Raw genomic sequence first — 15,570 nt, 5'->3', positions numbered from 1 at the left:
TGATAGGGAGTGCATTAAATTTGTATATTGCTTTGGGTAGTACAGACATTTTAACAGTATTTGTCCTTCCAATACATGAGCATGGAATGTTTTTTGATTTATTTGTGTCATCAGTTTCTTTCATAAGTGTTCTATAGTTTTTAGAGTACAGGTCTTTTACCTCTTTGGTTAGGTTTATTCCTGGGTATCTTATGATTTTTGGTACAATTGTAAATGGAATCCATCCCTTAATTTCTCTTTCTGCTGCTTCATTATAGGTTTATGAAAATGCAACAGATTTCTTTACGTTGATTGTGTACCCTGCAACTTTGCTGAATTCATTTATGAGTTCTAGCGATTTTTTGGTGGAGTCTTTTGGGTTTTCTACATAGACTATCTTGTCCTCTGCGAATAGTTAAAGTTTGACTTCTTCCTTGCTGCTTTGGATGCCTCTTATTTCTTTTTGTTGTCTGATTGCTGAGGCTAGGACTTCTAGTACTGTATTAAATAACAATGGTTAGAGTGGACATCCTTGTTCTTGTTCCTGACCTTAGAGGAAAAGCTCTCAGTTTTCTCCCCATTGAGAATGTTATTAGCTGTAGGTCTTTATGATGTTGAGGTATGTTCCCTCTATCCCTACTTTGTTGAGGGTTTTTATCAAGAATGGATACTGTATTTTGTCAAATGCTTTTTCTGCATCTATTGAGAGGATCATGTGGTTCTTATCCTTTCTTTTATTAATGTGGTGTATCACGTTGATTGATTTGAAAATCTTGAACCACCCTTGCAGCCCAGGAATAAATACCACTTGATTATGGCAATAATTCTTTTACTGTACTGTTGGATTCAATTTGCTAGTATCTTATTGAGAATTTTTGCATCCGTGTTCATCAGGGATATTGGCCTGTAATTCTTCTTTTTAGTGGGGTCTTTGTCTGGTTTGGAATCAAGGTAATGCTGGCCTTGGGGAATGAGTTTGGAAGTTTCCCTTCCATTTCTATTTTTTGGAACACTTTAAGAAAATAGGTATTAATTCTTGTTTAAATGTTTGGTAGAATTTCCCTGGGAAGCCATCTGGCCCTAGACTTTTGTTTGTTGGAAGATTTTTTGTTCAATTTCTTTGCTGGTTATGGTTTTTGTTCAAATTTTCTATTTCTTTCTGTTTCAGTTTTAGTAGCTTATATGTTTCTAGGAATTTATCCATTTCTTCCAGATTGCCTAATTTGTTGGCATATAATTTTTCATAATATTCTCTTATAATTGTTTGTATTTCTGTGGTGTTAGTTGTGATCTCTCCTCTTTCATTCATGATTTTATTTATTTGGATCCTTTCTCTTTTCTTTGTTATAAGTCTGGCCAGGGGTTTATCAATTTTATGAATTCTTTCAAAGAATGAGCTCCTAGTTTCATTGATCTGTTTTACTTCTTTTTTTTGTTTCTATATCATTTATTTCTGCTCTAATCTTTATTATTTCCCTCCTTCTGCTGACTTTAGGCTCTATTTGCTGTTCCTTTTCTAGCTCCTTTAGGTGTAAGGTGGTTGTGTATTTGAGACTTTTCTTGCTTTTTTTTTTTTTAAAGATTTTATTTATTTATTTGAGAGAGAGAGAACACAGGAACAGGGCAGAGGGGAGGGAGGGGCAGGAGGAGAGGGAGAAGCAGACTCCCCACTGAGCAGGGAGCCGGATGCGGGGCTCAGTCCCAGGATCCTGAGATCATGACCTGAGCCGAAGGCAGACACTTAACTGACTGAGCCACCCAGGCGTCCCGAGACTTTTCTTGCTTCTTGAGATAGGCCTGTATCTCTACATACTTCCCTCTTAGGACCACTTTTGCTGCATCCCAAAGGTACTGGGCTATCATGTATTCATTTTCATTTGCTTCCATGTATTTTTTAATTTCCTGGTTAACCCATTCATTCTTTAGTAGGATGTTCTTTAACTTCTATGTATTTGAGGTCTTTCCAAATTTTTTCTTGTGGTTGACTTCAAGTTTCATAGTGTTGTGGTCTGAAAATATGCATGGTACGATCTCAGTCTTTTTGTACTTGTTGAGGCCTGATTTATGACCCAGGATGTGATCTGTTCTGGAGAATGTTCCATGTGCACTCAAAAGAATGTATATTCTGCTGCTTTAGGATGAATATGTAATATATATATATTTATATAATATATATTAAGTCCATCTGGTCCAGTGTGTCATTCAAAGCCATTGTTTCCTTGTTGATTTTCTGCTTAGATGATCTGTCTGTTGCTGTAAGTGGGGTGTTAAAGTCCCCTATTATTACTATATTGTTATCACTGAGTTTCTTTATGTTGGTTATTAATTGATTTGTATAATTGGGTGCTCCCAAGTTGGGGGCATAAATATTTATAATTGTTGTATCTTCTTGTTGGATAGACCCCTTTATTATGATATAGTACCCTTATTCATCTCTTGTTACAGTCTTTGGTTTAAAATCTAGTTTGTCTCGGGGCACCTGGGTGGCTCAGTCGTTATGTGTCTGCCTTCGGCTCAGGTCATGATCCCAGGGTCCTGGGATCGAGCCCCGCATTGGGCTCCCTGCTCTGCGGGAAGCCTGCTTCTCCCTCTCCCACTCTCCCTGCTTGTGTTCCCTATTTAGCTGTCTCTCTCTGTCAAATAAATAAATAAAATCTTTAAAAATAAATAAATAAAATCTAGTTTGTCTCATATAACTATGGCTAGTCCAGTTTTCTTTTGATGTCCATTAGCATGATAAATGGTTCTCCATCCCCTCACTTTCAGTCTGCAGGTATCTTTAGGTCTAAAATGAGTCTCTTACTCTTAATCTTAGGAAACAAACTGAGGGCTGCTGGAGGGAAGGAGGGTGGAGGGATGGGGTAACTGGGTGATAGACATTAAGGAGAGCATGTGATGTAATGAGCACTGGGTATTATATAAGACTGATGAATCACTGACCTCTACCTCTGAAACCAATAATACATTATATGTTAATTAAAAATAATAATAATAAATAAATAAATATAAATATACAACTACAGAGGAAATAAATATCACATGCATAGAAAAAATAAAGTAAAACAAAATAAAATGAGTCTCTGGTAGGCAGTATATTGATGGATCTTGTTTTTTTCATCCATTCTAATACCCTGTGTCTTTTGATTGGCACATTTAGTCCATTTACATTCAGAGTGATTGTTGATGATATGAATTTAGTGCAGCTGTATTACCTGTAAAGTTGGTGTTTCTGGAGATCTTGTCTGTTCCTTTCTAGTCTTTGTTGCTTTTGGTCTTTCTTTCCCACTCAAAGAGTCCCCTTTAGTATTTCTTGCAGGGCTGGTTTAGTGGTCATGAACTCCTTTAGTTTTTGTTTATCTGGGAAACTCTTTGTCTCTCCTTCTATTCTGAATGACAGCCTTGCTGGATAAGGTATTCGTGGCTGCAGATTTTTCCCATTCAGCACATTGAATATATCATGTCATCTCTCTGGCCTGCCAAATTTCTGTGGACAGGTCTGCTGGGAACCTTATGTGTCTACCCTTGTAGGTTAGGGTTGTTTTTTTTTTTTTTTCCCCTCACTGCTTTCAGGATTTTTTTTTTCCTTATCTCTGTATTTTGCAAATTTTACTATGATATGTCTTAGTGTTGACCTGCTTTTGTTGATTTTGGAGGGAGTGCTCTCTGCCTCCTAGATTTGAATGTCTGTTTCCTCCCCCAGATCAGGGCAGTTTTCAGCTATAATTTGCTCAAATAAACCTTCTGCCCCTTTTTCCCTCTCTTGTTCTGGGCCTCCTATGATACGCATGTTATTATACTTTATGGAGTCAGTGAGTTCCCTAAGTCTACATTTATGATCCAACACTTTTCTTTCCATCTTTTCAGCTTCATTATTTTCCATAATTTTATCTTCTTTATCACTTGTTTGTCCCTCTGCTTCTTCAGTTCTTGTGGTCATTACATGCAGTCAGTTTTGCATTTTGGTTATGGCATTTTTAATTTTGGCCTGACTAGTTTTTAGGTCTTTTATCTCTGTGGTAAGGGACTCCCTGATGTCTTCTATGCTTTACTCAAGCCCAGCTAGTATCCTTATGGGTTGTTGTTTTAAATTCTGATTCAGGCATATTACTTATATCTGTGTTGATTAGATCCCTGGCCATGACTGCTTCTTGTTCTTTTATTGGGGATGAACTCCTCCATCTTGGCCTTTTGTCTGGGTCTCTGTCTTCTGTGGGTTAGGAAAGCCTCTTATGTTTCCTGCTCCTGAGAGTAATGTCTATATTAAGAAGAGCTCCTTTACTGTCCAGGGCCTGGCGCTTCGGGAAGTGTTTCTGGTGCCTGCTGCATGCACTCTGCTGTTGTGCTTTGGCTGCTCTATCCCTCAGGTCAGGCCTCTGCAGAGTTTCTCCTTGCCTGCAGTGGGGAGTGTTTGGACCTTGTCCAGTGTGTGGTGAGCTTTAACTAGGTGTGTTTTGTTCTGCTTGTTAAGAGAGGCTAGATCCTGTTTCCCCTAGAGCTGAAGCTTTGCACTGCTCTGTGGTCAGTGGACTTGGTGGGTGAGGGGATTTATGCTGGTCTTCTGGGGGAAGGGCCCCTTGCTTCTCTGGCTTTCAGGCACCCTTGCGCTGGTTCAGAAGCACCTGCAGAGCGCAGGGGAGTGGGGCTTGGGGTAAGCAGCTCAAGCCTCCACTGCGGTGCTGCTCGCTGAAGTCCGTCCGTGCTGCTGAGCAGGGGTAAAAAGAGCATCAGCCTGCTGTCTCATCCCCAAAGGGGAATTTGCACCGCCGTTGCTCAGGAAGCCCTCCCAGAAGAGCAAACACTCTCCCCTCATTTGTCCCAGGCTTCCCTCAGACCCTTGCTTTCACCCTGTGTCTGAGCCATCTGCCCATCTGACGGCGCAGAACTCCTGTGTCTTAGCTCAGGCCCGCCAGCTGGTTTTCAAAACTGCAAGTTTTAGGGACCCAGCATGGCATCGACCTGCGCTGATCCTCTGGGGGAGGGTCTTGCCACACTGTGGCTGGTGCCGGTTTGTCCCAGAAGGGCAGTCACATGAATACACAGGGGCTTGGAGTTTATGGTAAAGCGCAGCAAAAAGCCCACAGCCAGGTTAGCGGCCCGCAGCAGACGTCTCTGCTCCTATGCTAATGAATTGGACAGATCAATGGCACCCGCTGGCTCTTCTGTCCCTGGAGAGGCAGTGCCACCTCTCCCACGTGCACTGCAAGAAGGGGGACTGTCTCTCCCAGTGGGACCCAGGGGATCTTCCGACCACACTGTCTGCTCCCGGGCCTCTGCCCTTCTTCTCCACAGGAGCACCTCTGTACCCACCAGGCTTCCCCCAATGATCGCATGGACTTCTAGAACTTTAGTCTCTGAGCTCAGCCACTTGTAAAAACTTGCAGTAATCAACCGCTCTCGTTTTCCACGTCAGTGGTTTTAGGGAAGTGTTTTTCTTGTGTGATAACCTGTACCCTGTGCCCTCTCTCTCTCTCTGTGATCGGGGGCTCCCTCCCCTCCATAGCACTGGAGATTCTTTTCTCCCCCAAATCACGTCTCCGCATCTTGTACCTTCCACGACGTGGCCTCTTTTCTCCCTCTAGTTGTGCAGTTTGTTCTCTCAGTCCTCAGATGGATTTCCCGGGGGCTCAGAATGATTTGATATTTATCTAGCTGTGTTTGAGAGACAAGGCAATCATAGGTCCTCCTACTACTCTGCCATCTCAGCTCCTTCCTCAAGAGCTGAACATATCTATCCTGAGCTCTCCTGTCAGTGGGCTAGCTCCAGACAAGGCTATTGTCCATGCTACATTGAATCACTATTTTAATAAAATGGGTATTTCTAAACCTCTACATAGGATACTCTTTTTTGCAGGAAGGAAAGAGGGATTTTTGGACGTTGCCTCTATCAGAATTGATTTGGGGATCAGGTGCCTACTCTGACCCCTGTTGATCTAATTCCTAACCAGCATCCCCCCTGTGTCTGAGTATGAATAAGATTCTGTGGGTAGCTGGCTCCCAATTAAGGCCTGAAAAGTCCTGACCACCTGAAAAGATCTAAAATCTAATGTGATAGTCTATTCTTTCTTGTGCTTATCAATTACAGGTCCCTTGACTGGTGGACAACAGAAAAGTGCAATATGATTAATGGAACAGATGGAGATTCTTTTCACCCGTTAATAAACAGAGAGGAAATTCTTTATGTCTTCTCATCTGAATTTTGCAGGTAAGAACTTTCCACATAAGTTATTTGACTGCAAGATGACCAAAAGGGTGAGGAATGTAAGGAGCTACCCTTCATAGGCCTGGACATCTCTGCTTAATCAGTGACAAATGCTGGGGCGCCTGGGTGGCTCAGTCATTAAGCGTCTGCCTTCGGCTCAGGTCATGATCCCAGGGGCCTGGGATCGAGCCCCGCATCGGGCTCCCTTGCTCAGCAGGGAGCCTGCTTCTCCCTCTGCTGCTCCCCTTCCTTGTGCTCTCTCTCTCTGTGTGTGTCAAATAAATAAATAAAATCTTTTAAAAAATATCAGTGACGAATGCTGATGTCATATTGAGAGACAGTGTGGCATACTGGTTCAAGGCACGGGATCCAGAGCGTGACTGCATTGGTTGATTTGAACACCAGCCCCAACACTTAAAGCTGTGTGACCTTGGGAAAGTTATTCAGCACTTCGTGCCTCACTTTCTTCATGTGTCAAATAAAGATTGAAATTGTTGCCTACCTTGGGAGTTGTTATGAGGACAAATGCGTTACTGTTAGTAAAATACTTCGCCCAGGACTTGTCAAACAAACAAAATTAAATGATGGCTCTGAGTTATTATGATATGCTCTGTCAAGCATGATACTTCACCTGGTCTTCCAGTCAACAGGTAACCTCTACACAGAGGATAAAGCAAACTGTTGTCCCTAGTTCAGAGTTTGTAGGCATTTGCTGAGCTGTCACCTTCCCTTAGATCATACCTGCTGCCACTTGCCTTGTGAGCTCTCCCTCTCTCCCGCCTGCTCCTTCATGATTATGGCTCCTGTCTGGGAAGAAGGCATCCTGATCTCCATCCTGATTCCCGTCCCCTCATCAGCTACTGCCTGTCTCCGCCCTTCACCCTCAAACTGCCTGAATGAATGGCTGACTCATACCATCTCTACATCCTCCCTACTTACCCCGACAAGCCTTTTCATGAAACTCCTTAAAGTCCCAAGTGACTTAGTCGCATTTGACACTGTTAATTCAATACGCTGAAGAATGGCTGTTCTTCTGGTGTTTCATAGCTCACATAATCGCACCGCCTACCCAGTCAGCCCTGCCAGGAACAGTGGTGGCATTATAAATCTCCCCGCTGTCCTGCATTGACTCTGCTACCAGATGCTGGGATGCCTCCTCAGGAAGAGCTCTTGCATCGGCCCCCACCTCTCTGTCCCTGCTGCTTTGCCATGCTTCCCAGCCGTCCCAGCGCCCCCACAGACTACCACAGTCCCTCTCTGGCTGGCTGCCCTCGCCCATACATATTTGTGGGAGGACAGAAGGGTCAGAAAATGCATTTGAATGCAGCGAGTGAAACAAGGCCACCTAGAAGCACCATAGGAGGCTTTTTGAAAGATTTGGTGCGGAGGAAACATGTTTTTATCCGACATGAGCACTCTTTTAAAAAAAATATTTATTTATTTAATTGACAGAGAGAGAGAGACAGCAAGAGAGGGAACACAAGCAGGGGGAGTGGGAGAGGGAGAAGCAGGCTTCCCGCCGAGCAGGGAGCCCGATGTGGGGCTCGATCCCAGGACCCTGGGATCATGACCTGAGCCGAGGGCAGTCGCTTAACCAACTGAGCCACCAGGTGCCCCCGACACGAGCACTTTTGAAGGGCCATTTGGCAATGTTTAGTAAAGCCGAGGATGTGCAAACGCCATGGTGCCTCACTGTTCTGCATCAGTTCCCTGGCCCAGAGAACCCTTGTGTAGACCTGTAAGGAGACTTACACGGAAAAGTTCATTGCAACGTGGTTTTAGTAGTGGAAAATTGGAAGCAACCTACGTCTCTGTAAAAAGGAGAATATAAATAAATCGTGGTGTATTCATATGATAGAATACTGCATAGGATTTAAAATACAAGAACCAGACAATGTAATGTTATAAATCTTAATAATGTAATATTGAATGAAGAAGCAAATTACAGGAAGAGAATATGGCATACTGTTTTATATAACATTTAAAAATAGCAAACCATGCCACACATTGTTTATGAATGTGCACATTTGTGAAAGGATTAAGACCTGCAAGGGAAGGATAAACCCCAAGTTCAGGACAGTGGTTACCTCTGGGGACTCAGAGAAGGACTGGAATCAGGAGTGTTATACAGGGGTGCCTGGGTGGCTCAATCGTTAAGCGTCTGCCTTCGGCTCAGGTCATGATCCTGGAGTCCTGGGATCGAGTCCCACATCGGGCTCCCTGCTCAGCAGGGAGTCTGCTTCTCCCTCTCCCTCTGCCACTCTCCCTGCTTGTGCTCTCTTGCTCATTCTCTCCTTCTCTCTCTCAAATAAATAAATAAAATCTTTAAAAAAGAAAGAAGTGTTATACAGAGAGCTGCAGTTGTATCCATACTATCCTTTTTATTTATCTGAGTAGTATTTGTTTTAAAAGGTATTTATTATGGTATTTTCTCTACTTTTCTGTTTGCCTAAAATATTTTATTTAGAAAATGCTATAGGGGTGGGACGTGAGTAGAAGGCAGCTCCCATGTGATTCACAACCCTGCAAGAGACGTGTCCCGCCCCTGGTTCAAAGATGAAAATAGCCAGACCCAGAAAGCAGTTCGCTTTGGCCTTCAACTGAAGGGCTGAGGGATCACTTGAGACAGTGTATGTGAAAGTGCTTTCGTCTGTCGCTCAGGATGTGCAAATACAAGGGTGGTTAGTAGTACATGGGACCACTGTTTGAAACTCCGTAGGGACTGACGCCAAAATTACGTCAAACTCCATTGAGATAAATGACTGAAATAATAAACATTGTAATAAATTCCAAAATGGAAACTATTTTTACTTGAGGGAAATGGGTATCAAAGTATACATTCAGATCAAATGTCTGGCTAACGGGGCATGTTTCAAGCACTTACGTATCTACCTGGCCGAGCCCTTTGCCACCTTTTCTGCTTCTGCTTTGCCTCTGCCCTACCCTTGCTTCTGCTTCGGCCACACCGGCACGTGTCCGTGCTGGTCTGGACGACTCTTTTGCTTCTTTCCAGGTGAGTCTCTGTCCTAAATGTCCTCTTTATTTTCTACCACACATTTTTTTCCCTTGGCCTGGTTTGGCTGTTACTACAGTTGCTGCATCTTAAATGTCTTTCATGATAATTCCTCTTCTGCACCGAGTGGTGTGAGTTCCTTTCAAGCTTTCTTTTGCATCTTCATCTCCCACCTATACCCCATCAACTTTAGCCACGTTGTGCCTGAGAACGGTTGTTAACTAACTGGTTCGGGGCAGATTACACTGACCAGAGCCCACACTGACTTTTCCTCCTTACTTCCTACCAGATCAGTGTACATAACTTTCAGTGACTTCGAGAGTGTGCAGGGACTGCCTGCCTTCCGGTATAAGGTGCCTGGAGAAGTACTAGCCAATACCTCAGACAATGCCGGCTTCTGTGTGCCTAAAGGAAACTGCCTGGGCTCAGGAGTTTTGAATATCAGCATCTGCAAGAATGGTAAGAGCTCAGGGAAGGGACAGGATTCTGTGTGTCTAGAATGCAGGATTAGTGTTCTTCAACAAAGAATGCTGTCAGCCCAAATGAAAGAGTGATTCTGACTTTTTTTTTTTTAAAGATTTTATTTATTTATTCATGAGAGAGAGAGAGAGAGAGAGGCAGAGGGAGAAGCAGACTTCCCGCAGAGCAGGGAGCCCGATGCGGGACTCGATCCCGGGACTCCGGGATCATGACCTGAGCCGAAGGCAGACGCTTAACCATCTGAGCCACCCAGGCGCCCCTGATTCTGACTTTTCAAGAATAATATTTCACAATATGGTTATAGGATGATAAAAAATTAGTGGCTTTTCTGTATTGCTTGTTTTTTTAAACAATTTAAGGTATAATTAACATATAACATTGTATTAGTTTCTGGTGTACAATATATTTGTATATATTGTAAAATGATCACTGCAATAAGTATGGTTAACATCCGTCAGTCACCATACATAGTTACAAAACCAAGTCTTGTGAGGAAGACTTTTACTTACAAAGTCTGGTGATGAAGACTTTTAAGACCTGTTCTCTTAGCAACTTGTAAATATGCAATGCAATACCATTAACCATAGTCACTATGTTGTAAATTACATCCCCGTGACATTTATTTTATAACTGGAAATTTGCACCTGTTGACCCCTTTCATCCATTTCTCCCACCCCAACCCCACCGCCTCCAACAACCACTGATCTGTTCTCTGTATCTGTGAGCTTAGCTTGTTGTTGCTGTTGTTTTTAAATTCCACATGTAACTGAGATCACAGATATTTGTCTATGTCTGACTCATTTCACTTAGCATAATGCCCTCAAGATCCATCCATGTTGTTCCACATGGCAAGATTTTCATTCTTTTTATGGCTGAATAGTATTCCACTGTGTGTGTGTGTGTGTGTGTGTATACACACATACCACATTATTTTTTCGTTCATCCATTGATGGACAGTTAGGTTATCTTCATATCTTGGCCATTGAAAATAATTCTGCAATGAACATAAGGATGCATATCTTTTCAAAAATTAGTTTTTGTTTTCTTTGGATAAATACCCAGAAGTAGAATTGCTGGATTGTATGGTAGTTATATGTTTAATTCTTTGAAGATTTTATTTTTATTTATTTATTTATTTATTAGAGAGAGAGAGGGAGGTATGCGTGTGAATGGGAGGAGGGCAGAGGGAGAGGGAGAGGGAGAGAATCTCAAGCAGACTCTGCCCTGAGCGTTGAACCTGATGTGGGGCTTCATCTCACAACCCTGAGATCATGACCTGAGCCGAAATCAAGAGTGCGACACTTAACCAACTAGGCCACCCAGGCACCCCTATTTTTAATTTTTTCAGGAATCCTTAAATTTTTTTTTACAGTGGCTGCACCAATTTACATTCCCACCAACAGTGCAAAAGTGTTCCCTTTTCTCTGCTTCCTCACCAACAACTGTTGTTTCTTGTGTTGTTGATTTTAGCCATTCTGACAGGTATGAGGTAATATCTCATTGTGGTTTTGATTTGCATTTCTCTGATGATTAATGATGTCGAGCATCTTTGCATGTACCCATTTGCCATTTGTATATCTTTAGAAAAATGTCCATTCAGATCCTCTGCCCATTTTTTAATTGGATTGTTTGGATTTCTTGCTATTGAGTTGCATGAGTTCTTTATAATAATATTTTGGATGTTAACCCCTTACAGTTACATGATTTGCAGATATTTTCTCCCATTCAGTAGGTTGCCTTTTGGTTCTATTGATGGTTTCTTTTGCCATGCAAAAGTTTTTTAGTTTGATGTAGTCCCACTTGGTTGTGTTTGTTTGTTTGTTTGTTTGTTTGCTTTTGTTGCCTTTGCTTTTGGAGTCAGATCCAAAAAGCCATCACTCAAGACCGATGTCATGGAGCTTACCACCTATGTTTTCTTCTAGGACTTTTATGGTTTCAGGTCTCATATTCAAGTCTTTAATCCATTTTGAGTGAAGTTCTGTGTATGGAATAAGATAGTGGTCCAGTTTCATTCTTTTGCATGTGGTTGTCCAGTTTTCCTGACACCATTTATTGAAGACTCTGTTCTTTCCCCATTGTATATTCTTGGCTCCTTTGTGATAAATTAATTGACCAATGGTGCATGGGATTTATTTCTGGGTTTTCTATTCTGTTCCACTGACGTATGTGTCTATTTTATGCCAATACCCTACTATGTCTTTATAATATAGTTTGAAATCAGGGAGTGTGATGCCTCCAGCTTTGTTCTTCTTTCTTAAGATTGCTTTGGCTGCTCGGGGGTCTTTTATGCATCCACACAATTTTTAGGGTTGTATATTCTATTTCTGTGAAAAATGCCATTGGAATTTTGAGAACGATTGCATTGAATCTGTAAATTGCTTTGGATAGTATGGGCATTTTAACAATATTAATTTTTCCAATCCATGTCCATTTATTTGTGTCTTCTTAAATTTCTTTCCTCTTATAATTTTCAGTGTACAGGTCTTTTACCTCCTTGCTTAGATTTATTCCAAGGTCTTTTATTCTTTTTGATGTTACTATGATTGGGATTATTTTCTCTTTCTTTTTTTTTTTAAGATTTTATTTACTTATTGTCAGAGAGAGAGAGAGAGCATAAGCAGCGGGAGGGGCAGAGGGAGAAGCAGACTCCTGGCTGAGCAGGGAGCCCGATGCGAGACTCAATCCCAGCACCCTGGGATCATGACCTGAGCCAAAGGCAGGTGCTTAACCAACTGAGCCACCCAGGTGTCCCTGGGATTATTTTCTTAATTTCTCTTTCTGAGAATTCATTATTAGTGTATAGTAACACAACTGACTTTTATATATTGATTTTTTTTTATCTTGCAACTTTACTGAATTTGTTTATTAGTTCTGGCAGTTTTTTGAAGGAGTCTGGGGTTTTCTACATATGATACAATGTCATCTGCTAATAGTGACAGTTTTACTTCTTCACCAATTTGGATGCCTTTTATTTCTTTATCTTGCCTAATTACTCTGGTCAGGATTTCCAATACTATGTTGAATAAAAGTGGCGAAGGTACGTATCCTTCCCTTATTCCTGATTCTAGAGGAAAAGCTTTAACCTTTTCACTGTTGAGTATGATGTTAGCTGTGGGCTTGTTATATATGACCTTTATTGTGTTGATATATGTTCCCTCTATACCTACTTTATCATGAGTTTTTATCATAATGGATATTGAATTTTGTCACATGCTTTTTTCTGCATCTGTTGAAATGATCATATGATTTTTTATCCTTCACTTTGTTAATGTGGTATATCATGTTGATTGATTTGCCAGTGTTGAATCATCCTTGCATCCCTGATGTAAATCCCACTTCATTATGGTGTATAATCCTTGTAATGTATTGTTGAATTCAGTTTGCTAATATTTTGTTGAGGATTTTTGCATTTATGTTCATAAGAGATATTGGCCTAGGGGCGCCTGGGTGGCTCAGTTGGTTGGGCGGCTGCCTTCGGCTCAGGTCATGATCCCGGAGTCCTGGGATCAAGTCCCGCATCGGGCTCCTGGCCTGGCAGGGAGCCTGCTTCTCCCTCTGACCCTCTCCCCTCTCATGCTGTTTCTCTCTCTCTTGCTCTCTAATAAATAAATAAATAAAATCTTTAAAAAAAGAGAGAGAGAGAGAGATTGGCCTATAATTTTCTTTTCTTGTGGTTTCCTTGTCTGGTTTTGTTATCAGGGTCATGCGGGCCTCGTAAAAATGAGTTTGGAAACGTTCCCTGCCCTTCTATGTTTTGGAATACTTTGAAGGATTGGTGTTAATTCTTTGAGTGTTTGGTAGAATTCACCAGTGAAGCCATCTGATCCTGGACTTTTGTTTGGTAGGAAGTTTTTGATTACTAACTCAATCTCTTTACTAATAATTGATCAATTCAGATTTTCTATTTCTTCATGATTCAGTCTTAGAAGGTTATGTTTCTAGGAATTTATCCATTTCTTTTAGGTTGTTTGTTGGCATATAATTGTTCATAGTAGTCTCTTATGACCCTTTGTATTTCTGTGGTCTTAGTTGTAACATCACTTCTTTCATTTCTGATTTATTGATTTGAGCTCTCTTTTTTTCTTGATGAGTCTTAGCAAGGGTTTGTCAATTTTATCTTTTCAAAGAACCAGCTCTTAGCTTCATTGATCGTTCCTATTATCTTTTTAGTCTCTCTTTCATTTCTTTCCACTCTGATCTTTGTTATTCCCTTCTTCTTCTAACTTTGGGCTTCATTTTTTTCTTCTGTTTCTAGTTCCTTGAAGTATAAACTTAGGTTATTTGAGAATTTCATGTTTCTTGAGATGGGTATTTATCACCATGAACTTCTGCCTTAGAATTCCTTTTGCTACATTCCATAAATTTTGGTATGGTGTATTTTCATTTTCATTCATCTCAAAGTATTTTTTGATTTCTCCTTTGATTTCTTTTTTGACTCATTAGTTGCTCAGGAGCATGTTGTATAGTTTCCACATATGTGTGAATTTTCCAGTTTTCTTCCTATAATTGATTTCTAGTTTTATACCATTGTGTGTAGGAAAAAAATGCCTGACATGATGTCAATCTTTTTAAATTTTTAAGACTTGTGGCCTAACATATAACCTGTCCTGGAAAATGTTTCATGTGCACTTGAGAAGAAGGTGTATTCTGCTGCTTTTATATAGAATGTTCTTTATATATCTAAGTTCATCTGGTCTCATGTGTCATTTAAGGACAACGTTTCCTTTTTGATTTTCTGTCTGGATGATTTATCTGTTGATGTAGGTGGAGTATTGAAATCTCCTGTTATTATTGTTTTGCTATCTATTTCTCCTTTTAGGTCTGTTAATATTTTCTTTATATATTTAGGTGTCCCTATTTTGGGTGCATAAATATTTACAAATGTTATATCCTCTTGTTGGATTGATTCTTTTGTCATTATATAATGCCCTTCTTTGTCTCTTATTACAATCTTTGGGTTTTGTTTTTTTTTTTTAAAGATTTTATTTATTTATTTGAGAGAGAGATAGTGACAGAGATAGCAAGAGAGAACACAAGCGGGGAGGAGAGGGAGAAGCAGGCTTCTGCTGAGCAGGGAGCCCAAGGTGGGGCTCCATCCCAGGACCCTGGGATCATGACCTGAGCCAAAGGCAGATGCTTAACTGACTGAGCCACCCAGGTGCCCCTACAGTCTTGGTTTTAAAGTCTATTTTGTCTGATGTAACTATAGCTACCCCAGCTTTCTTTTGATTTCCAGTTATATGGAGCGTTTTTCCCTCCATTTACTTTCAGTCTGTTTGTGTCTTTACATCTGAAGTGAATCTCTTTAGGCAGCATATGGGTGGGTCTTATATTTTTATCCATTTGGCCACTCTGTCTTTTAATTGGAGAATTTAGTCCATTCATTTAAAGTCATTATTGAGGGCCACCTGGGTGGTGCAGTTGGTTGAGCATCCGATTCTTGGTTTCAGCTTGGGTTGTGGTCTCAGGGTCATCAGATTGGGCCCCTCTGTGCTGAGCACAGAACCTGTTTGGGGTTTCTCTCTCCTTCTGCCCTGCCCCCCCCCAACACACACACTCTGTCTCTCTCTCAAATAAATAAATCTTTAAAATATAAATAAATAAAGTAATTATTGGTAAGTGTAGACTTATTGCCATTTTGTTCATTGTCTTCTGGCAGTTTTGTAGTTCCTCTGTTCCTTTCTTCTTCTCTTGTGTAATGCTTCTTATTCCTAGAATGTCACTTTGTGTTCTTTCTGGGTGGTAGTTTAGAAGTCTTAATAGTAAAAATAGTTCATGTTTACCAAGCAATTATGTAGTCATTGTTCAGCTAGTCATTATTCTAAGTGGTTTACATATATACATTAGTTAATACGTGTAAATCATTAACTGATTTAATGTTCATAACAATGCTAAAAGA

General features: G+C 40.9%; 1 protein-coding gene across 2 annotated transcripts in view; it reads left to right on the top strand.

Moving 5' to 3' along the window:
• The window catches only part of SCARB2 (scavenger receptor class B member 2), an 80,643-nt gene that overhangs the window by 48,518 nt on the left and 16,555 nt on the right, over positions 1-15,570 (top strand). For both annotated transcript variants that reach the window (XM_045880970.3, XM_064584642.1), the window contains exons 6-7: positions 6,062-6,181; positions 9,481-9,650. In XM_045880970.3, coding sequence (XP_045736926.1) covers positions 6,062-6,181; positions 9,481-9,650 — 290 coding nt within the window. The remainder of the gene's footprint in view (positions 1-6,061; positions 6,182-9,480; positions 9,651-15,570) is intronic.

This window comes from Mirounga angustirostris, unplaced genomic scaffold (assembly GCF_029215605.1).
Source record: "Mirounga angustirostris isolate CCGP_5_RB_7025 unplaced genomic scaffold, mMirAng1.0.hap1 SCAF_2, whole genome shotgun sequence".
NCBI lineage: Eukaryota > Metazoa > Chordata > Mammalia > Carnivora > Phocidae > Mirounga > Mirounga angustirostris.
Note: the sequence above shows the minus strand (reverse complement) of the source record. Positions and strands in the feature narration are given on the sequence as shown.